Source organism: Pagrus major, chromosome 3 (assembly GCF_040436345.1).
Source record: "Pagrus major chromosome 3, Pma_NU_1.0".
Classification (NCBI taxonomy): Eukaryota; Metazoa; Chordata; class Actinopteri; order Spariformes; family Sparidae; genus Pagrus; species Pagrus major.
In genome coordinates, this window is record NC_133217.1 from 22,657,437 (window position 1) to 22,681,242 (window position 23,806).

General features: G+C 41.0%; 1 protein-coding gene and 1 pseudogene across 1 annotated transcript; one reads left to right on the forward strand and one right to left on the reverse strand.

The window, feature by feature from the left end:
* Positions 1-402: 402 nt before the first annotated feature.
* LOC140993873 (sclerostin domain-containing protein 1-like) lies at positions 403-3,914 on the forward strand. The gene is made up of 2 exons (XM_073463430.1): positions 403-606; positions 1,673-3,914. Exons 1-2 carry the CDS (start codon positions 411-413, stop codon positions 2,098-2,100), a joined length of 624 nt encoding a protein of 207 aa, XP_073319531.1. The 5' UTR covers positions 403-410; the 3' UTR covers positions 2,101-3,914.
* An 11,819-nt stretch (positions 3,915-15,733) lies between these two features.
* On the reverse strand, positions 15,734-19,977 carry LOC140993505 (TNFAIP3-interacting protein 1-like; annotated as a pseudogene).
* Positions 19,978-23,806: the final 3,829 nt, after the last annotated feature.

The window sequence follows — 23,806 nt, forward strand, 5'->3', positions numbered from 1 at the left end:
TTCTCAGAGGAAAATAAGGTTCCAGAACACTGATTGAAGCTAGAAAGGTGGCAGGGTCCGCCACATATAAACAAAGTAAAACAGTATAAATTGTGTTGTCCTTTAAGGTCAGTTTGTTTATTCAGTTTATTCAGTCATTAAAACAAAGAGAGTTTGTTCATTTAGTTTGTTTAGGCAGAACAAAATCAGCCAATGGAAATCTTTCTCTGCTCATTAACATTTCTTCAATAAAACTACAGAGTGCTCCACTGAAGTCCAGTGTCTGGTGGAAGCACACCCACCTGACCAGCCTGGTCAGGTGGGTGTGCATTCACGGGGCGTCACAGTGGAGGATATATAAACCACAGCTGCAACAACTTCGTCATTCATCAGGTGTGTCCCTGCCAGCAGCAGCTCAGTCAGGTGCAGTCATGCTCCGTCCTGCCCGTGGCCTCCAACTGCTCGCGCTCCTGCTGTTGCTGAGCAGGAGCACCTCAGCTGTTCACAACGACGCCACAGAGTCCGGTCATACTCAGCTGGTCCCCGACACTCAGGACGAACCGGCCGACGAAGACACGAACCAGGCGAACAACGGCGGGAGACGGCAGACCAGCGCTGTGCGTAATGGTGAGTCCAAACGGTCGCGCATGATGCAGATACTGTACAGTTACATCGTTTTGAACCAGGCTACTTTTTTGTCTTACAAAAGCTGCCGTTTCAAATTGATGTCTGGGTGATGCTGACCACTGTCCACAGATGAGTGTGACGACGCTCTGTGATGTCTGCGGCCTGTGTAGCAGCTGCGTTCACAGCATTTACCATGACATGTGATGTCGTTGTTTTGAGAAACAAACTTTTCAAACAAAGCGGAAATTGTATTTATATTATTTTTTCTACACAGGAGCAATTCAAGGTGCTTTACAAGTTGCACTGAAGAATCAGAACAGAATAAGATATTTTTATCGAAAGTATCAATGTTTATATGAAGTGGTGAACAGTAAAACTCAAAGTGGAAACAATATCCAATGACCGGCAACAAGCCCAAGATCATCTGGGAGCTAATGGAAAGGGATCAGTATATGATTAGGTCTCAGACCTCAGTAGGTCTCAGATATTGTATTTTTTAGGTGATTGTAGAAAGACACGTAATTGATGTAAAGATGTGTCCCTATACTGATTTACTATTGCCCTCCCAGAGAGTTGGGGGGCTTGTGAGAGAACTGATGCTGCAGAGGCTGAGATATCCTGACTTTCAGTGCCTGGTATGATTGACTGCTTATCAGTGCTGGATCCTACACTTGCCATGATGCAGCTTGATAACATATATCGTAATCGTCGTAATATTAATAAAGAATATACTTGGGTGAACGAAGAGCTACATTTATGTGCCACACCAGAGTTACAGCGAGGCAGTCGGGGCAGATGGTGGGCATACACAGCACAGGACTTAAGTTTAACAATGCTGTAGTCACTACAAGTCCATATTTGGCAGTAATACGTTTTTTATTGAACATTTCACTGATAAGTTCAATATCAATAGTTTTGTGACCTACAAGCTAATTAAGAAAGGGGAAAACTTTACCTCTGCTACATTTTCTCAGATGTAGATCTGAACAGTAGCAGTATGAACAGATTGTGCCACATCAGAATGAACTGGAGCATACATATATATAATTCATTTTCCATGTCTCAGGTCCAGACCAGAGCCAGGTGGGCTGCAGGGAGCTGAGGTCCACAAAGTACATCTCTGATGGCCAGTGTACCAGCATCAACCCTATTAAGGAGCTGGTGTGTGCTGGGGGGTGTCTGCCTGTCCACCTGCTGCCCAACTGGATCGGGGGTGGGAGTTACACTGGTAGGTACTGGAGCCGCCGCGACGCCCAGGAGTGGCGCTGTGTCATTGACAGGACCAGGACCCAGCGGATCAGACTGCAGTGCCATGATGGCAGCTCCAGGACCTACAAGATAACTGTGGTGACCTCCTGTAAATGCAAGCGCTACAGTAGAGAGCAGAATGACTCAGGACACAAGGACACATCTGTCCACAGTGGTAAACAGAAGAAAAATCAGAGGAAGGGTGGACTCCCTGAGGAGAGAGCCGGGAGGCAGTCTGACAACTAAAACCCTGTAATCCTGCAGTTACAGAGGCAACGCCTGCCTTCATCGTGAATTTCATGGATGATATAAATGTGCAGATATAATCCAAATATTCAAGAGGCAGGCCAAATAGAAGTAAAAGTGAGTAGTGTAGATTTGTCTCCAGATTGTGAAATAGTTTTAAGATTAGTCTCTTGACCAAAGCACAGCTTAGTTAGTGGAAGAGTTCAATGTTTTGGGAAATATACTTATTTGCCTTCTTTCATAGAGTTAGCTATTTAAATGGATATCAGTCCTATTTTTAGGACAGTTAGCCTAGCTTAGCATAAAGACTGAAAGCAGGGGGAAACGGCTAGCCTAGTTCTGTCTAAAGTTAAACATAGACCTTCCAACACCTCTAAAGCTCTCTGATCAACATGTTCTGTCCTGCTTGATAACCGTGCACCAACAGAAATTAATAGAAAAACAAAAATTTGGTTTTAGGGGGAGTGACATGCTGGTACTACTTCTTGGTAAACACGTGTTTTCTATCCATCCATAACTTCTGAGGCATCTCACTTGTGACAGTGCAGGTTGCCAGAACCGATTAGTGATGACAGGTTTTGTTTCTGATTCTGTACAGGCACAATGACACCAAACCAGGCAACTTTACTGTGATAACGAGACAGTACACAGTCACTATACCTGGCTGCTGTTGTCAAGAGATTGTTTCAGCAACTCCCACACAATGTCATTTCTTTTTGTGTACAGATTAAACAAACAACATACATGTTTTCATCAGTGAGTTCTAAAACTGTTCCCACTTTGTACTGAGCCAGGCTAATTCCTTATGCATAGCTAGGTTAACCACATACTGACTTAAAATGTTGAACTGTTCCTTTGACATGAACCAGCTGTTAACTAGCCAGCACAGCCCATTGATAAAGCAAGGCATGTTAATTTTAAAGGAACTTTTTATATTATGGGCCAGAGTCAGAGAAGACAGAGAAGTCTGTCCTTCAGTAAAGATGAAGGACCTGGATGTGTTAATCTGATATCCAAATACTGTACAAGGTCTGTTCTTGTTGCATGCAATTAGTGTCCATTTTGAACAATAGCATCTATTAGCTGTCAGTTAACTTGCATGTTTACAAATCTGACAGTGGTGGACACTTGACAACATGTTGTAGCTACAAAACAATCCTGACAACAAGGTGTCACAACACAAAATGGTCAGATGAGTTATGGCGCTTTATACCAACAGTGCAAGCCTGACTTTCTTTAGAGCCAGGCTGTTATTTCTAGGGATGCACGATATATATCTGATAAATTATCAGCCCAATAATAGAAAATGTGCGTTATCGGTAATCAGCAGATAATGAAATTAAAGTTGATAAAAAGAGCCAATAATACAAAGACAAATTGCTTTTGTTCACTTAACAAGTGCAGCATCTACACACAGTAGGTGCGGTATGCACCTTTAAAAATGTTTTGTGTGCAGCCAGTAAACACAGAGAAGAACAACAACAAAAACTCTGTCGTCATGCTCATGACGTCGAACTGCTGCTCCTGTGTAGAGCCACACTTTGTAGACGAAACACACATGTCGTTGCTGGTGTGGACGTTTTTTAGATTTTTTTTACAGGAAGGAGACATCACTGTAAGTGTTTAGAGGGGAGGGAAAAGTCTTCAAGTTAATACAACAAATCTTATCACAGCTGTGGAATATTAAATCTACCATCTTTGCTCACTACATCTGAGCCTTTACACACAGGTGTGCATAAACTACAGGTTAGAAATGTATTTTTTAAACATAAAAATGTGTAATTATCATTATTTTATCGGTATTGGCCATGAGAGGCAGGTAATTATTGGTATCAGCAGAAAAAAATCCATATCATGCATCCCTAGTAATTTTCAAAAGATGTTCTCTCCTTGGCAGCTTTACAATCCAAAGCAGCACAACTTCCAAAATTTCGACCAGGTTTTGCTATAAAAGTTTTTAAAAAATTAACCCACCTTTAAAATACTCTTACTTCCTCAAAGTGCATCCAATGGGATTCTGGCATTGGCAGAATGTATGATTATATTTTTACTGTAGACAAGAATGGAGGAGGATTGTGTACCTATCTGAACTTCCAGAGTCATGTGACTCTACTTTCTCATTCCACCAGGACTTTTATTGATATTGAGATTAGCACTGTCACCTAGAAATTAGATTTACAGCATATTACTAAATTATTTTTCCAAGTACGTTTTGGTAGCAAAACAAACAAAATCTGTGGCTGGATTATATTTACACCCAACATATTTATGTACCACAGCAGGGTTGCAGGGAGGTGGTTGGGGCAGGTGGTGGGCATACAAAGCATGGGACTTTAATAATTCCGTAGTCACAACGAACAGATGTTTTAAGGCAGAAACAAAACTAAATGCATTGTCAATAAATATGATCCGTATTTTTGCTTCCGTTAATTAACAACATTTTCCCACAGTCTGTTCCCCCTGCTGACGTTCAGCAAAATATTCAGTAGTATCCACAGTTGTGCTAGCAGACGAGGAGCAGCTTCTTTCCTCAGGTTGTGAGACTCCTGAACTCATCCTCAACACTTCACCATGACACAGTGCTTTTTTTTCTTGTGTAGCATAAAGGGATTGCAATTTACATTCCATTTTACAACCCTGCATTGTAGAATGGCATATGTTAATAGAAAACCTAATTGTTTCTATTACAACATAATTATATATTAACATGATTTCTAGGAGACAGGGCTGGATTATTTGTAATGGGAAAGAAATGCTAGGTCAGAGCTTGTTTTATTGTGTCCCAGGTGATGCGTCTTCATGTAAAAATAATAGAATAATCCATTACATAATTCACAGCCTCAACAGACTTTGGATATAAAACATGTAAAAACAATGTTACCATGATTCATAAAGTTTCAAATGTGAAATTACATTTATATAATCGAGTGATGCTTAGATAGCCTACAGTATGAAAGTAATGTACAATATGTGGGGAAAGTTTTATGGGGATGTGTGTGAGTGAATAATATGTAATTTATTTTTGTACCACAACAGTTGATATTCTTTTTTGTACTGTTTTGTCACTGTTTGAAATAAATAATTGAAAGAAGATTGTTTACAAGTCTGTGTCTCTGACATAATGGTGCAGGATTGCCAGACAGGCTCATTGCAAACAGGAACTTCCTAACAACAGAGGCATTAGTCAGTGATGGAACTCCCATTTCAACAGACGGCATACTTTGTTTTATTGTGAAGGGGATACCTTCCCCTCCAGGCTAGTGGGGCTTGTTCCAGGTGCGGCAGCATGTTAAGACACTTTATTGTCTCATGTATCCGTTGACTTTTTCACTCTGAAAGCTGTGGGCTGAGGTAAGCAGTGAATAGAATCACCTGCGTTGGTGACAACAGGATGTTTAACTTGTGTTACATGTAGAGGAAAAATAATTGATTTCCCCTTGTCATTAATTTCCTGTTGGTACAGTGAGAGGCATCAGAAAAATGCCTGGGAATGTTGATTGGCAGATGAGGTAAAAACACATACAACCTTTTTTCAGGCCATCTTTGAACAGGATTTAAATGGTTGGTAGTAGAAACCAAGTGCTAAAGATTGCACACTCTGGACCTTAGAAATACAGCTTATAGGCTAAACTGAAGAAGCTGCAACTACAACATTAACAACAACAAAGCTGTTATGGCTACATAACAGCTTTTACCTATTTACACATCCACATTCATTTAGAGTCATGTTTGGGTCCACCTGGTGATTGTTCACTGTGAGCTGTGATTTCGTCTCCACTAACTAACTAGCTCTGTGCAGATGTCTCACTTCACTGATGTCACTGATGCTCTGTAGATGGTACCAGTGGTGTTCTGGTGGTTTTAATCACCCGCTGTAGAGCCTTCCTGTCCTGGGCCATGATTAATTGTGTTTGTGATGTTTCCAGTCAGGATGCTTTCTATTGCTCCTCTGTTAAAGTTGATGAGAATGTGGCTCCAGAATTTAGCCTTCCTATGGTTCTGTAAGAAGTAAAGCCTATTCTGTGCTTTTTTTCTTTCTCTTTTTTAACCAGGGTGGTGATGTGTGATGACCATGTTAGGTTCTCTGTCATGTTGATTCCCAAGAACCTATAACTGTTCACCTGCTCCACCTCAGCTCCACTGATATAGATAGAGGTGTGTGTCTTTGCCTCCTTTCTAAAATCAACAATCAGCTCCTATGTTTTGCTGACATTGAGCAGTAGATTGTTCTCTGTGCACCTCTCTGTAAGATTGTTGATTTCCTCCTGATATGAACTCTCATCGCTGTTTATAATACGACTGATGATGGTGGTGTCGTCAGCATACTACACAATAGAGTTCTCCTGATGTCTGGGAGTGCAGTCATGGGTGTACAGTGTGAACAGGAGGGGGCTGAGCACAAAGCCCTGGGGGGCTCCTCACTAATGTAGAGGAGGTGTGACTGCCAATCAGAACTCTCTGGGGTCTGTTTGTGAGTGTTTCTCTTCCAATCAGCTTCACGAGTGAGATTGTGTTCAATGCTGAGCTGAAGTCAACAAACAGCTTCCCGATGTAGCTGTTCTATCTCTCCAGGTGTGTGAAGACTGAGTGGAGGACAGTAGATATGGCATCCTCTGTGGATCTGTTAGTTCTCAAAACATACTGGTAATGTTCCTGGCTGGCAGGGACAATGATGGCTGTCTTGGGGCAGGAGGGAACAGTCTCCTCTGAGAGTGAGATGTTAAAATGTCAGTAATAACATCAGCTAGTTCAGGGGTCTGCAACCTGTGGCTCTGGAGCCACATGCGGGTCTTTTGCCCCACTGCAGTGGATCCCTGTGGCTTTGACATTTTACATGAAAATGAATTTTATATATATATATATATATATATATATATATATATATATATCATCATCACTGCTTTAGGCCGACAGTGATTCTTGCATTCTCCTAAAGTAAAAATGCGTAACCTACACACAGAATTGTATCTGTTCTATCAATTGAATGATCCTGAGTTAACACGTGTTTAATGTTCAAGCCCGAGGGTTGATTGCTGTATGTGGCCGAGGATAAAAAAGGATTAACTCACACTGAAATGGACAAAAAATAAATTTAAACTGTCCTGTGTTTTTTTTTTACTTTTACTGCCTGCCACTATGTGTTTTATTTATTATCAAAAGAGGCTACTTTTTATTTTGTACATTTTCACAAACACAGGGAGGACTTAAGTAGGTCTGCATATATAGTTCTGTATTGCTATTCTATTTCTATTTATGTAGGTTAGTTCTTTATTTCATAAATGCACCAAAACATGGCATCATTGAAATGGAAATGCAAAGTTCAAGTACCTTATACTGTAAGCATAAGTAGCCCCCTGCAGAGTTGCCACATCATGTGGAATTATAAATGAACGCTCATTGAGGCTGATTAATAATCTTGATAGGCTAAGTCTGGCTTTCTAGGCCGTGTTACCTTCATTATAAGACACAAATATGTTTTGCAGCTCCAGAGATATTTTTAGGCAGAGGGACGGGGGCAAAAATGGCTCTTTTGATCATAAAGGTTGCTGACCCCTGAGCTAGTTGATCGGCACCTGTTTCTAGTACATGGCTAGGAATATTATCTGGACCAGCAGCCTCATTTGTATTCACTCTCAGCAGGATTTTTCTCACATCCACTGTGGTTACTGACAGTGCTGGTCCTCTGGAGGCAAAGAAGACTTTACAGCTGAGTCTCAGTTGAAGAGATCAAAGCGAACATACAATGTGGTCAGCTCTTCCGGTAGTGTGGTCTCACACATGATGGGGGTGCTCCTGCTTTTGTAGCCAGTGACACTTTGAATCCCCTGCCACATATCTTTAATGCTGTTGGTGTAGAGGTATCGCTGATGTCTCCTCTTTGCCTCCTTGATACCATTTTACATTTTAGGGCATTTAGCAGATGCTTTTGTCCAAAGCAACTTACAGCAATTCCTACATACATTCATACACTGATTGCGGTGGCTGCCATGCAAGGTGCTGACCAGCACATCAGGAGCAGTTTTGGGGTTCAGTATCTTGCCCAAGGACATTTCGACATGCAGACCAGGGCAATCGAACCAGCGACCTTCCGATAACAGGATGCTTGCTCTACCCCTGAGCCACAGCCGCCCAACCAGCTTTTAGTCTTGCTCTGGTGGTGAGCCCTCACCTCTACAATCATCCAGGCCCTCTGGTTGGGAATGATCTTACTGTCTGTGATCACCACATAATCACACAACACATTTGCTGACATATGATGTCACGGAAGATGTATATTACAAAAGATTGATGTTGTTATCCTGAGTGGCAGCATCTCTGAACGTGTGCCAGTCTTTGCACTCAAAACAGCCCTGTAGGGCTGCTGTAGCTTCATCTTGTCCATGCTGTGACAGTCTACTTTGTCACAAAAACTTCCATGGAGTTTGGTTCTACAATGAATTTATTATAGGTCTTCTGAAAATGTGACCAAATCTGCTGGATCAAAAATATACATACAGTAATTCTAATATTTGGTGAAATGTCTCCTGGAAATTTTCGCCTCAGTTAGCTGCCTTTGATAGCCATCCTCAAGCTTCTGGTCGTCCTCTGGCTGAATTTTTAACCTCTTCTCTTGACAGAATTGGTGAAGTTCAGCACAGTCCACATGTTAACGATCAGGTTCAAGTCAGGACTTTGGGAAGGTCATTCCAAAACCTCCATTCTAGCCTGATTGATCCATTCCTTTACCACTTCTGATGTGTGTTTGGGATCATTGTCCTGTTGGAACATCCAACTGCACCCAAGAGCCAATCTTCTGCTGATGATTTTAGGTTTTCCTAAAGAATTTGGAGATAATACTCCTTCTTCATTATTCCATTTACTTTCTTTAGAGCAGCAGATCCACTGGCAACAAAACAGCCCCACAGAATAATACAACCAGCACCATGCTTGACAGTAGGTATGGTGATCTTGGGTTAAAGGCCTCACCTTCTCTCCTCCAAACAAATTGCTGCTCATTGTGGCCAAATAACTGAGTTTTTGTTTCATGTGACCACAGAGTTTCCCTCCAGAAGGTTTTTTCTTTGTCCATGTGATCAGCAGCAAACTTCAGTCGAGCTTTAAGGTGCCTTGTCTGAATCAAGGGCTTCTTTCTAACACGGCAGCCTCTCAGCTCAGGTTGATGTAAAACACACCTGACTGTGGACACTGACACCTGTCTTCCAGCAGCTTCTAATTCATTGCAGACTTGCTTTTTGGTGATTTTTGGTTGACTCTTGACGATCCTGACCAGTTTTCTCTCAGCAGCAGGTGACAGTTTGTGTTTTCTTCCTGATCGTGTCAGTGACACAATTGTGCCATGCAGTTTATACTTACAAACAGTTGTTTGAACAGTTGGTCCTGGAACCTGTAACTGCTTTGAAATGGCTTCAAGTAGTGTTGGGGCTGCTAGCTTGTTACAAAGTAATCGTAACGTACTCAGATTACTTTTTTGTTGTGACAAGTAATGTAACGCGTAAATTCTGCAATGCAAGTAATCCTTTATTAAGTTAGTAAATAGTTGAAATAGCTGTTCCTAATAATATATGGCTCTGCCCAGTTCAATGTCAGATTGTTAGCAGAATAATGAGCTGTAAATGTTATATTGGGTCTGTCATTCCTATTATTAGGCTGCAGAGTTAACGATTGTGGGCTGTAAAGAAGGCTATAGAATGACAGTAGAGTCAATACATTCAAAGGTACATGTACAGTTGGCTACATGCCATCCGGACAATATAACCAACATGCACAACTAGTCGCAAAGGGGTTTTACTGTAATTTTTGGTAACTCTAAAGGACTGTAAGTAACGTAACAAGTCACTTTTTATGGCAGTAATCTTCTAACGTAATGAGTTACTTTTAGTGAGTTGAGTTACCAACACTGGCTCCAAGTGACTTTCCTGACTTGTTCAAATCTATAATGTGCTCTTTCAGATCAATGCTGTGCTCCTTAAACTTTTCCATTGTAGTGTTTGTGGCTGAGTCTAATGGCTGTATCAAACAAGCCCTATTAAAATGGGCCCAGAATGCCCCTACCAAACTCTGCCTTCAAGCAAATTCTTTCCTCAGCGACACTCCTGAAGTCATCCTCAACATTCCATCCTTGTGTAGCATTGTAGCTCTGAATTTTGATCTCAACTACACAGCTGTGTTTCCTGACATATCTTACACGGTTGTGAGGTGATTGCAGTGTTAAAGTGCATAATGTGCAGTTCAGTCAGAACTGCTCAAAACTGTTTCCATGTTAGTTTCTGTGACAAAAGGTGTCACCAGGAACACATTTTGCTGACTCACTGACTCACAAACTGAAAACATTATGAGCCAACGCTGTCGCGACCTGTAAAAATCTCTTTTTCTGTGGTGATGAATAAATGAATAATTAAGACCATCATTCATTTATTACTGTTCAGACACTACCACTACTGCCAGTGCCGCAGCTAGCCCACAATGAGGAGTACAGTGGCTTGCCAGATCATCAAGTGGTGTCTTAGTGTTCTTCCATATCCAGCTTTTCATCATAATAGCAAACTTTTTGCAGAAAACACACAAACATGGCAGCTTAGTTTGGACCTAATTGGTAACACAATGTGGATATTAAATGACAATATATTGGTAAATATATTGATATGGATGATTCAGCATAACCTTGACACTGGTAGGTCATGTATCTACTGTCCATACACAAAGCTACGCCTGTAGCTCAAATAGACCCATGACAGGGCCACTGAATGAGTGTTGTGGTGTGGTGTGGTGTGGTGTGGTGTGGTGTGGTGTGGTGTGGTGTGGTGTGGTTTGGTGTGGTGTGGTGTTTTGTTCTGTCAGGTAATGGGACAATGGATGGATGAGTGACACTGCATCTTTCAAAGGGCCCTGAACTATGTGACTCTGGTTCCTCCAGCAGCTACAAGTTGTTACCTATTTCATCAACATGACAGTCATTGTCACTTTGCAGCACTTTCAGCTATTCGCTTGTTTCAGGGTCATAAAACCTCTGCTACACGCTATGATTACATGTCTATTGATGTACATCTTAAGCATAGGCTTACAACCTTTTTCTTGAACATACTCTACATCCTGCCAAACACCAGTGTCTTGCACTGTCTTCTTTTTTCAATACAACACATTTCTACCTGCAGAGTTCACACATAACGGAACATGAGGATTACAGCACAGTCAGTGATACTCCTGGTCTCTTAAAAGCCATGCATGTAACATCACAAATGAGTGTCAGGAAGCCATGTGGTAACGATCCAGACAAGAACAAGCAGCAATTAATAATGAAAAAATATCTTCCTCTCTCCTATATTATGAGTCATACGACGAGGCAATTGTTTGAATTGTATACATCAAAGAGAGGGTGGAAGCCACATCAAAATCACAGAAATTCATCTTCTTCAAACATGCTAAGTAAAAAGACCAAAATAGAATCATACAAAGGTCCATTTTGTTGAGTGTCCCGAGGCCTGAAGCTGTGAAAGGTGCCTGCTGCTGGATGTCTGTCTACATGTGTGTTCTGCAGTCAATAGCCTCAAACAGTCAAAGAGAGTTTAATCTCTCTGCTGCAGACACACCTGTTTCTCATTCAGGCAGGATGTTAGTGAAGGATGCCCTCATAGCCACAACGCTCACAACACCGTCGCCAGACAAAGACGCTCAGGGATCACATGCCTTCACTCTCTACTAGATCCAATTATAATGCTCTTATAGATGTTCAAGCAGCTCAGAGAACAAATAGAGAGGATAAAAGAGAAGGAAAGTAGGAAAAATCGCATTAATTTCAAGCAGTTTTGGGTTGACTGTTTTTTACTTTTCACTAAAAGGGAAAAGGGAGGGAGGTATTGAAGTGTATCAGAAGTGTTTCTTCTGGTGGGATCCAAACCAGCCACAGTGGTGACTCGAGAGATCTTTGAATTGATGTCAGTGACAATGTCTGACAGTGTGACATTCATAATCAATGTTTATTCATTAATTATTCCTAACAGAATTTACCAAGAATATGTGTTTGTCCATTCCTGTCACTTCCATGTTCTCCCGATTCTTTTGTTCTTTCGTGTATGCTTTTGAATTAAGTTGTGTGTGTGTGAGGCCACATTGCTAACCGTCTTCCCTCCTTGGTGTATTAAAGTCTGTGTTTTTCCCTCACCCTTTGTCAGATCCTCTTTTTTAGTCCTTGTGACACTTCTGCATTTTTAGGTCTGTTTTTAGGGGTCATATTAAAGAGTGGTGCTGCCAGCCAATCACTGTGTCTGGTTACTAGAAATACCCCCAAACCAGCTAAACAAACTATTGTACACTTTGATTCCCTTACTATCGGCATCTGTGACAAATAATGCACTTATGTAGACTATATATACCTTAATAAAGCCTTAGGTGACAACATATACAGTTTTTTAAAGATGAGATTTTCTGACATTATATGGATCTTAGGATTTTTGAAGAAAAGATTTGCAGTATAACTAACCTTTATATTGCCCATCGCATCACTAATCATTACAATGAAGTTCAGCAGCAATAACTGACGATGTTTCTTTTTTCTTTTATTACAAGCCAAACGACCAAAGACACAAGACAAAAAAACGAACACATCACAGGTGATGATAACCCTGATGTCCATTACAGTACACATTAAGGATACAGGGTTTCCTATCCACAAGGCTGTCTTATTGTAACACACACACAGCCCCTGCAGACAGGAGAACATTGAAGCTATGCTGTTTGTTCCTCCTCTGGTATTAGGTGACAACACAGAATTCTGGAGGAGCATTTGATAGCCTTGTTGCTTTCTTGATGATCTCATCCTTCTGGAAACCTGCATTAGCACCAACATGCTCTTAAATTACAGTTCAAAGCACTTATAATGAACACAGATCTTTTTAAAGATTTGTATTTGTAAAACTGTTCTATTTCATGACAGAAGGAAGCCTGAAGAATCTCGTAAGTAATTTATAATAATAATCACTTATAGGTAGGTAAGGTGATTCTGGAGAGAGATAGATGATTGTTGTGTCTCATTCCCAGGTCGTCTAATACCGACGCTCTGGGTGAAAATTTTGGGCTACGTTCTTCCAGTATAAGTTTCAAACTGCTTTGCTTTAGTGATTCAGAACAATTTAACATTGTGAGCTGCTTTTACAAAGACAGAATTTGAATCCTATTTTTGTCCCCTTCACTTTTGTTGCTTCAGGTTCAGAACATCGTCCACCTATTGTCCAGCCACCACAGTCCTGATAAAAACAAGGAAAACAAAAATGTTGATAGGCTTTTCTTTAGTTAATTTTGTGCATTCAAAGCAATTAGTTTACTGCAGAGCAGCAAATGGTGCATTTAGTGCTTTATAGTGCTTTATTTTTTTCACCCTAGGTTTCTCAGGCCGAATCCTAATGTCACCGACTAATAGTCTTTGAAGCGTGTCCCTGGTAAGTCTGTGAGGGCTTTGGGCTGTCCCACTGTCAAATCGACGTGTGCATGAGGAATCTCTCACAGAAATTTTAAGCCCGTCGTGGTCTCTTTCTGTGAGTTCACATTTCTGCAAACCTGAGGGAATTACCCACAGATCATAGCATTGTAACGGTGAACAAGGGGTTACCAGGGGATGCTCCTAATGAAAAAAAGAACAATGATAATCCAGATGATGGTGCTCTTGAAAATCTGATGAATTTCATTTTTCTATATGCAAAATTTTAATTCATTAACAGAAATGTTCTTAATCACTTCCTAAGATCTGCCATTTTCTCAAGAGCACTCTCCATTTTGTCCTGAAACTGATTCTCTACTTTGACTGAGTTTATCAACAACAAAAAACAAAACAAAAAAAGAAATCAAATGCACAATATGTAACTTCTGCCACCAGGGAGCTCTCCATCAAAAAAATAAAGACATTTGCCAAGTTTTGTTTTGGGAGGGCCGGGTAGAGCAGGGAGGCAGAGCCACTGCAGCCACTCAGAGCTGGCTAAAGAGTCAGTGCAGAGCCAGACCTTCAGGAGGAATAAACACCTGGGGGGTATTCCAGAAAGCAGGTTTTGTGAAAACTCTGAGTTTGTTAACCCTGAGATGAGAGAAACTCTGAGTTTTCAGTTCCAGAAAGAGAGGTAACTTAAACTCTGGGTCTGTTACTGCGGTAACTTACTCTGTTGACCTAACCTGCTCACTGGCAGGTTTACCTGAAGAAACCCTGAGTCTGACGGAGATGTCTGACAGCGGCTGTCCTTTTCACCTCAGTCCGATCATGTTGAAGCAGAAATAATTCACATAGTTTTACACCAGGAGGAGAATTTAGATTCATTTAGATGAGCTCTCACTCCCTGACGAGGACTGAACCGAACATCAGTCCATCATTTATATTCCGTACAGCGAATATCAGGCTACATGTCATCGCTGACGTGCTCTCAGATCTGAACAATTCTCTTAGTTTTTTTTGTTTTTTTTAATCACTTCGCAGGTTAATCAATCACCTTCCAGCAGCCAGAAAAAGAGAAATAACTCACATTTAATTTGGCTTTCTTTATTTCCCACAGATAGCTACAAAAGTAACCATCAGTATAGCCTATTGTATTTTTTCCAACAACGTAATTTCAAAGTCCGTGTTTCTAGTTTGCCGCCGCATTGAGTATAAGATTAAATGACTTCTAGTTCAATCTGTAGACAGTAAGTGTGTGTCTGCCTCTACTGTAATGTTGGGTCCTGGGGGAGAGTGACGCCCTCAGCCTCTGGTCACCCAGCGACCTGACTCAGGACCAGCTCCTCTGCCTCTGGCGGACGTGGTTGAGGTGGAGGTGAGCACCACTCAATGTTCATCTACTCAGCAGGATGTTAGGACACAGATGTGTGTTAAACAGCATCTGTTGGTGGTAAAAGCGAGGTGAGGAGCAAAGTGAGGAGCCATCGTGAGACTGTTTTTATATTTCATTTTCAGCCGATTTAAATTCAATAAAATAGCCTAAAATAAAATAAAATAAAACACTGAACAACATTCAACCACTTCCTCAAAGGCTAATATAAAAGAAAGTGATGTTAAATTCAAAATGAAAAAACGGCCGCATCTAAAACTCTGTCAGTGATTTTTATTACAGCCGCAGCCATGTTACTTTTTTTTTTCCCAGAAAATGTCTGCTTCCTGTTTTCTCCCCTGTTGCCATGGTGAATCACAGTATCGGAGCTCCATTGATGATGGCTTTTTACTAGTCGTCAGGCACGAGCTCAACTCAGAGTTAACATACTCAGAGTCAACTTACCTTACTCAGATTAGCTGATCTGGAACTGAAAACTCAGAGTTTCACTTCACAGGGTAAGTCAACTCGGAGTTCAGGGTTAGGCTCAGAGTCTGTTGAACCTCCTTTCTGGAATAGCCCTCTGGAGTCACATCAGATTCTGCTCTGATCCAGAGCTGTTTACTGACAGGAAAAGAGCTCAGAGATTACCTTTTAACTTTTGGGATTGAAAAGTGTATTCATGGATCAGAGCTGAGGGTTACAAGTGGGGAGGTGGGCCACCGTGGGGTGAGAGGGATCCTAGGGAAGCATCACCCAAATGTGGACTTGCCACGTGGACTTGCTTGACAAACACACATGCAGTGGTGAAGAATCAAGACCAGGGGTGCGCAGCCACCAGCCCCACCACCTTAAGCTGTCAGCTTCTGAAAAGGACAGGAAAGAAACACATTTAATCTAGACATGCTGCAATTTAAGCAAGATAAACAAAATAAACACAGAACGACATGAGCTGCCAAAAATGAAAAAGCTAGCTGCAACTTAACAAAAGAACCAAAGCAAATAAGCAAACAATAAATAAATTCACAGAAATAGAAAACCGCCTACTTACAACTTGATCAAAATAACCAGGTTAAATAAACAAAAGAATGTTCATTGCAGAAACAAATAACTATAATAAGTATAATAAATATGCATTGACCTGCACCAAGAAAATAATATCCTACTCAGTGACAGAAATAAACAACCACATCATGGCGTGACTGGCAGCAAATCAGGAGCAAAATGAATTAAATTGACTAAACCAGATCAAATCAGTCAAATTAAGGTGTTTGTAGATTTTGTACATCAAATGTGTTGTGTTGTTGAGTGAAGTGATAAGATGATATCAGGATGGAGGGATGAGTTTAAATACCCTGTCACGCTCTGGATTAAGGTTTTGTGTTGAAAATGGAGTTCCTCAGTTAGCCCCATCCAGCCAAGGCAGTGTGGATGAGCTCACCTTCATGATGTACGTGTGTGTCCATTATCCAAATCATACAGTAGCCAGACAAAGCCTCCGCTCCACCTTCATCCTGCCGAAACTCAAGGTGTCCTCTTACAAGCTTTTCCCAGGGCTCTCTGACAATTACTTTACTCCAATTCTCCTTGTCTTCGCTTGATACCACTGAAAATAAATCCACTCCAAAACTCATGTCATTATACAAAGTTTTTTTTTCCTTTTGCACTCAAAATGATCTCCAATTACCCCAAAAAGCTATGTTTTTCACATCACATCATCAAGAGGTATGGATGAGGGGAGGCTGAGAGAAAAAGACCCCGGGGGTCTTGAAAGAAGTTACTTGATCCGACAGAGCATTTGCTAATTTTTACATCTCACAAACTGGAAATTTGAGATTGAGCTTTTATGCTTCGCTGTAGTCAAGATAGAGTGTGACACGCAGATGAGGGGAGAGGAGATAATAGGATGGAAACAGGAGGATGGGACTTGAGTTGTGATTCTATTGACAATCAGCGTGACAGTAGCCATGCTTGCTGCTTGTGCCTATGAATACAGTGACAGAGGTCACCATGCTCCCATAGGAGCAGAGCTGTGGAAAACAGAGAACAATGCAGTCAGGAAGACGGAACTCTATAGAAATCTAATGCATTGTCGAAGGATGTTCATCATGTGTGAGAAAGTGAGGCTTTTTTATCCTGGTACCCTTTTATCGTCACTTTGAAGATCTGTCTTCAAGCTGTCAGACAGTTAATAGATTGTCAGGTAAGTGTAGTCAAGGAAAAGTTGAGTGGACCTTCTTGAATAGATGCTTAAAAGTAATCTCTAACCAGCGCCATTACCATAAAATCCCAGCAACAATTTAAAAAAAATACATAAATAAGAATGAATTGAATTGAATATAAAATAGTCTTTTGTTTGCTATGAAAAGGACAACTCCCTAATCTTTCTGCTGTTCAGGTTCAGTCAACCTCAAACTATAAGTCAGTCTAAACAGAAGAGAAGGAAAAAGCTGCCATCTAGTGTTGTAACTGGTGTAATATTGGTGACTGGTGACACATTTTTGAACTAATGATAACAAATTGATATCACCATGAAACATGTCCTGTTGATTACTTACATTAGGATAATTATTTTTTGTATTACAGTCTTTCTGAGTCTTTATATTTTAATGTATAAATGATATATTATCTAATCAAAATGCACTAATTTGCATACATTTCCAGAAGAGAAATTGGAACATTGAATAAAGCAAGCTTCAAACTTCTTGAGTCATTTTGTTGGCATATTACAGTAAAAGGTTTTTAGAGGGAATTTTGGATATCTCTTTTTAACAATCACAAACAACGACAGCCATGTTCTATAAATCAGGCTCTGAGCAATAAATGAACAAAGCCCTCTGTAAAAACCTTCAGAACATATATATATATAAGAATAAAACTATACAGTGTGGGGTATATAAGTGCTGCTGAAGCAGAGATTTCTGTCTCAGATTCTGAGAAAAAAAAAACTCATTTTGAAAAAACTGCTTTTAAAGATATGTATTGTGAAGTTCCATACATTTTTAGACAAAAATTGTGAGGTAAAAATGTAAACTGACAGATATTACCATGAAACTTCTCCAGTTGATAACTTACACTTACATTACTTACTCTGATATTTAATGTGTAAATATGCAAATGAGGCCATCTAATTAAATATGCATGACTTTGCATACATGTTCAAAACAGAAACACTTAAACGTGTATATTGGACATTTTCTTTCCACTACTGTTAAACAAGACATGCCATGGAAGCAAAAAAGCCCAAAATCTCAGAATTGATCAGTTCATGAAAAGGTTTTTAAACATGTCATGCTTCAAGATTTAATGGTCAGTAGTGCAGTGATCACTGCATGACAATGTGAATACAAGAAATTGAAAAGATTGACCATAAAACATATACCCAACCCCTCAAAAATAACTCCCTGATGTTTAGCAAGTATATTTAAAAATTCTGTGATTGATATCTTTGTAGAATTAGTATTACAGACACAGACATCTTAATTCAGACTATAAAGCTTCATTAAAGAGGCAATTTGTAAGATATGGTCATAATTTTAGTTTAAAATTTTTAAAAATTAACTCAGTGTTGACATTATGTCAAAGACATCTGTAGGAGCTAAGCCAATGCTTTAAACTACTGAGGTGCGTCCGTTCCGCCTTTATTGACCCGCTGATTACTTCTTACTTTTGACTGAATGATCCTTCGACACACAAAACTACACACGACTACAAAATATTTCTTCTTTGCAAACACAATGATAATAACTTAAATGCAGCAACAAGCTGCCTCAGCCTCAGCGTCAGCGACCAAAAATCATTTACCTTCTGGGCGGAAACACCTGCCTGCACAAAGGTGGGTTCCTACTTATAATGTTTGGTGCTAATTACAATAATGACACCCATTTACAAAATTCACATTATAGCAACAATATTATGGCTCCAACACACCGGCCCCTAATTGTATTGCATACAAACAATTCAATACAAAAACACTCAAGGAGCCAAATGTGCATCCCTAATTAACATGGAAATGCAACTTAACCTTGCAAGTTACGCCTCTTGTACCAAACAAAGTTTAGTTACAGGTCTCTCAATAGTGTTGCTTTTGGTTTGCAGCTTGACTGAACGTACCAAGCCCCTTTTGTCAGGAAAAACCTCTAATACTTTGGCGAGAGGCCAGGAACCATGTGGAGCTGAAGAATCCATGGTGACAACCACATCTCCAGCCATTAAACTCCTTTTCCTTTGATTCCTCTGTTTACTTAGGGGCGGCAGCTGATCCTGCAGGTAGCAAATCTTCTGCTTCAGCTCAGTGGTCTCAGAGTTGAGACACTCCTTCTCCCCCTGTACATTTTCAATCTTGGACTTGGCCAGCAGCAGCTTCTTGTTGTAGTCCTCTGCTCTCGCTCTGCCTCTAGCTCAAGCACAGTTTCCTGGGACTCAGCCAGCCATTGTCTGAGGTCTGTGATCTTCTGTTCAAACTGTGACTTCATGGAGTTCCACTGAATGTCCCACTGTTTGTTCATCTCTAGTACATCATTTCTCTGCTCCTCCAAAAGCTTGATCTTCTTTTCATACTCCTCAACATCACAAGGTTTGGTCGGGGTTTTCTCTGCAGCTTTTCCACTCTTCTCCAGTGTGGTGGCCTCCATCTTCGACCTGACAGCGGCCGATTCCTCCTTCACAGACTCCTCTTTGGCCTCTGTTGCTTCGGTGTCAGATGGCGCTGCAGACGATCTTGCTGCTGTCACTTCTCCTGTGACCAACTCCTTAAGTTTCTGATTCTCCTGTCTCAGCTGTTCCAAGTCTCAATTCCTGATATGATGGTCTGCTTCCATTTTTATTCTAAGCTCATTGTTCTCCTGTCTGAGCTGCTCACAGAGAGTCTGTAGGAGAGTAGGGAGTAGGGAGTTACTCTGCTCGTTCTTTTGGACCTTGGAGGAAAGATGGTGAAACTCCACAGCCGTCCGACCGAGGTGAGCTAACAGCTGGTTTGGGTTGGACTCTCCAGCCTCTTCAGCTGGCTTGCTAACTCGATGTTCTCCTGAGGCAGGAGAGGGATTGCTCCTGCCGCTGATCTGGCAGTCCAAGCCTCTGTTGTCTTCCCATCCATATTCACCACAACAGACGGAAGCTCAAAATCAAAACTGCTGCCATTTCCAGTTAAAGGACCATTGATGACCCTATCCCTTCCCAAGGTTCCAATATCTTGGGAGCATTAGTTCCTATCAACAAGTCAACGTTGGCACTTATGTTGGGAATATGAATCTTTGACAAATAAGGCCACCTTTCCACATCTGTAGTGGTAACAATGTCATCTGTAGAGACTGGCATTTGCTTCTGTGTGAAGACTTCTGGCAAAGGATAAAAGTAATTTCTCTCAAGACCAGACACCTCCAACCCCAATAAGGAGTATACTGGGATGACACTTTCATGTCCCATAGTCTTCAAGAGAAAATGAGCTCTTCTTCCTTTAACTTTCAACTTGTGCATGAGATGTTCTGAACAGAATGTAGCTGTACTACCACGATCTTGAAATACATACATCTGTATGATGTCACTTCCTTTAGTAGCCTTGACCTGCACTGGCACAATGGAAAGAAAGCAGCGATCTTTCCTGGCCCCTGTATGTCCATATGTCTGATGGAGAGTTGATGGTTTGACTTCTGGTGGTTTGTTGGTGTGGTGTGACTCCATCTTTGCCTTCTTGATGTGAAGCACAGAGGGATGTTGTTGATCACAGACCTCACAGATCAAGCACTTATTAAAGTCACAGCTTATTTGTCCAGTATGTAGGCATCCAAAACAGATTCCTTTCTCCTTTAAAAAGTGAATCTTATCTCTGTGCTTCTTCCCTTTAAACTGTTGGCATTTCTCCAAAAGGTGAGCATGTGAACAGGAATGACACTGCAAGCTCTCCCATTTTTCTCGAGCTATTTGTCACAGTGTTTTCCTCATCTGAATCCACTGATGTCACTATAGTAGCAAAACTATTTCCTTTTGCTCTGGTCTTTGCCTGTAGCTTAAACTTGTTGGAAGGTCTTAAGCCAAGTGTATTTTGTGATACATAAGCAATATCTCCAAAGATCAGGTCAGACAGGATGCTCACATGTTTCTCCAGAAACACAACAACATTAATGAAGCGAGTCCTTTGATTGGATCTTTCCATGATGTCATGAGCTATAGCTCACCATCGTTCTCTGAGCTTATATGGCACAATAGAAACCACCGGTCTCATGTCGGTTGGCATATCCAACTCCTGCATGTACTGAAGCTCTTCATCGCATTACAACATCCACACAAAAATAAAGCATAGGCTTGTAGACCTTTAACATCCTCAGCTTTTATTGTTGGCCAAGCTAAAGCTTTTTCCATATATGCAGCAGCAATCTTGTACTCGTTTCCGAAATGTTTTTGTAGAAGACCCTTTGCCACATCGTACCCCCGTGCCGGATCCATGTGCTTGCAGCTGCAAACCAATTCCTTTGGCTGTCCTCTTGTAAACTGTTCCAAGTAGTACAAGCAGTCAGCTCTGCTAGCTTTGTCCTCCACTCCTTGTTCAAATGCTTTAATGAAAGCTTTATATCGAAATGGATCTCCTTCAAATATGGGAATATCTTGCGCTGGCAGAGACAGTAGGCGCTGTTGGTGAACAAGAGCAGCTGTTATTTCAGTTTGCTTGTGCATAATAGTGACAATATCACCAGATGGTATTTGATGACTTTGAGTTCGATTTTCACAAGCAGTTGTTGCACCAGGTTGCAAAGTCTGTAATGTTTCCTGATGATGTTGGTCTTGTATGTCTGCATATTACGTTAATGCAACAAAGGCCTGCCTCTCAGTTTGGTTTGGTTTAATGTCCATCACCAGCTGTTTGCTCTGTGGCAATGACCCAACATTTTGCTGTGTTGTTTTCCATGCTACAGGCTCATATTATTTGCCACAGGGTTAAGTGTTTGAAGTTGTACCAGTTTCCTCTTTTCCCTTTCAAAATAAGAGTTCATGCCGTCCATTTGTGTTTGACAGGAACCATGTCCATCCGAAGTCTGAAACACTGCCAAATTAGCAGTAGATGCAGCGAGCTCCGTTTCCAAGTTGAGCTGTTCCTTTCTCCTCTTTATTTGCTTTTCTTGGTCCTCCAATGCATGTTGTTCCTTTAAAGCTGCAATACAAGCAACAAGTGCGTCTCTTTCTGCTGCAGCTTTAATTTGTGCAGAAGAAGTGGTACTTGATTTATTGCTGGTGACACTTTTGTTTGAATATTTACCAACATTAGAGACACTGTCATTTGGATTTATATCATCATTGTCATATTTTAGATCACCAGCACCTGCATTTTCAGACACACGATTTTCATTGCTTAACACCCACTCTTTTGTTTCAGCAATAAATTCATCATTGAACATAATTTTTGCTTTAAACCATGTTTTGGGTCTTTCTTGTTCCTCATATGGCAACAAAATCATTATAGAATCATGCATACACCTTATGTCATCACACAATTCAACGAACCCATCAAGAGCTTTTTGTACCTCAGACTTTTTACCATTTTGCATTAAACCTTGTATCATTTTTTTAAATTGCTAGCTTTATTTAGCTTAGCTTTTCTGACATTTTGCAGTCTGTCAAACCTTTCAGCAAGTGCTTTAACAGACAGTTTAACCACCCGCTTGCCCATCATTTGTGTTTCAGTAGAGCTGGCCACATTGTCCAGTTTGCCAGCAGGAGACCCATTCGCAGCTGACGTAATGTCCACATCCGCAACACACTCTTCCAGCATAATAGTCCAACAGTCAACAGGTTGCAACAACTAAATCAATACAAAGTTTATTGTTCATCCACTTTGCAACTAATGCATGGGATTACGCAATTATGTGTGCACACAAACTTTGATGGCCATCAAATGGTGGTAGCGCTACAGGGAGCGTACCTATGTTCCCCGGGTCCTATGTTCCCCGATCGGGGAACATAGGACCCTTTTTTTAAAACAAGGTCCTATGTTCCCCACTGTTGCCGGGAAACATAGGACCTTTTTTCTAAGAAAGGGTCCTAAGTAACTAACCCTAACCCTAACCCTTTTGGGGGAAAGCGGGGAACATAGGACCCTTTTTCTAAAAAAGGGTCTTATGTTCCCCGGTCACATACAAAATGGGGAACATAGGGATGATCCCGCGCTACACATACCTCCTTAAGATGAACGTTGTTAACTAATTCATGCGGCGAGAAGCTCCACAGCATTGCTTCTCTCTGGTGTCCTGCAGCAGCTGATGAACAAATGAGATGCAGCTGCCTCCGATCAGCTGCTCCCCGTCAGCTCCTTCATTGTCCATGTTACCGCAATCACCAAACGAAAAGACAAGTTCACTACTTAGTCTAATAAATAAACAAAATAAACTCACAAAATGTGAAGAAAAAAATTATTTCTACACCTATTTTGACATAAAATACAACCGTACACCATCTGAATTCAAGTGTCCCTCTTTTACTGAACTAAGATGAGCTTAATCGCCTCATTTACTCATCGTAAAACACACTTCATTCAAACTGGACATAAACTAAATCAAACTCAGCAAAACAGTTTTGGTTTGTCTTTCCACCAAAAGAAACCTCTTAGTTCACAGAGTAAGAGTGTTTTCACCCTCTGCTTAAATCCACATGTCGCTTCTCTGCCGCTTCATGCCTCCCCTGTCCCGACCTGCCATGTTTTCTTATCACCAGACTCATAGTCCTGGTCCTGGTCTGTTAATCACCTCCGTACTGTATCCCCTGTCTTCAGACTGGTGTCTGTCGGTCTCAGAGGCTGTGTTCAGGTGTTCAGTCCCCGTCTGGTGTCCAGCCATGTTCACGGAAGCTGCTGAGCCCAGTTGAGCTGAGCCCCATTGGCCACGGTGACTCAACGTCATTAGAGGTCGGAGTGCGGGCAGATTGCCATCAGCTCATAG

What these genes read in the sequence shown, in the direction of transcription:
- LOC140993873 (XM_073463430.1), top strand. Translation starts at nt 411, where the DNA reads ATGCTCCGTCCTGCCCGTGGCCTCCAACTGCTCGCGCTCCTGCTGTTG. An exon ending in GACCAGCGCTGTGCGTAATG is followed by an intron (nt 607 to 1,672) that starts GTGAGTCCAAAC and finishes TCCATGTCTCAG; the next exon opens with GTCCAGACCAGAGCCAGGTG.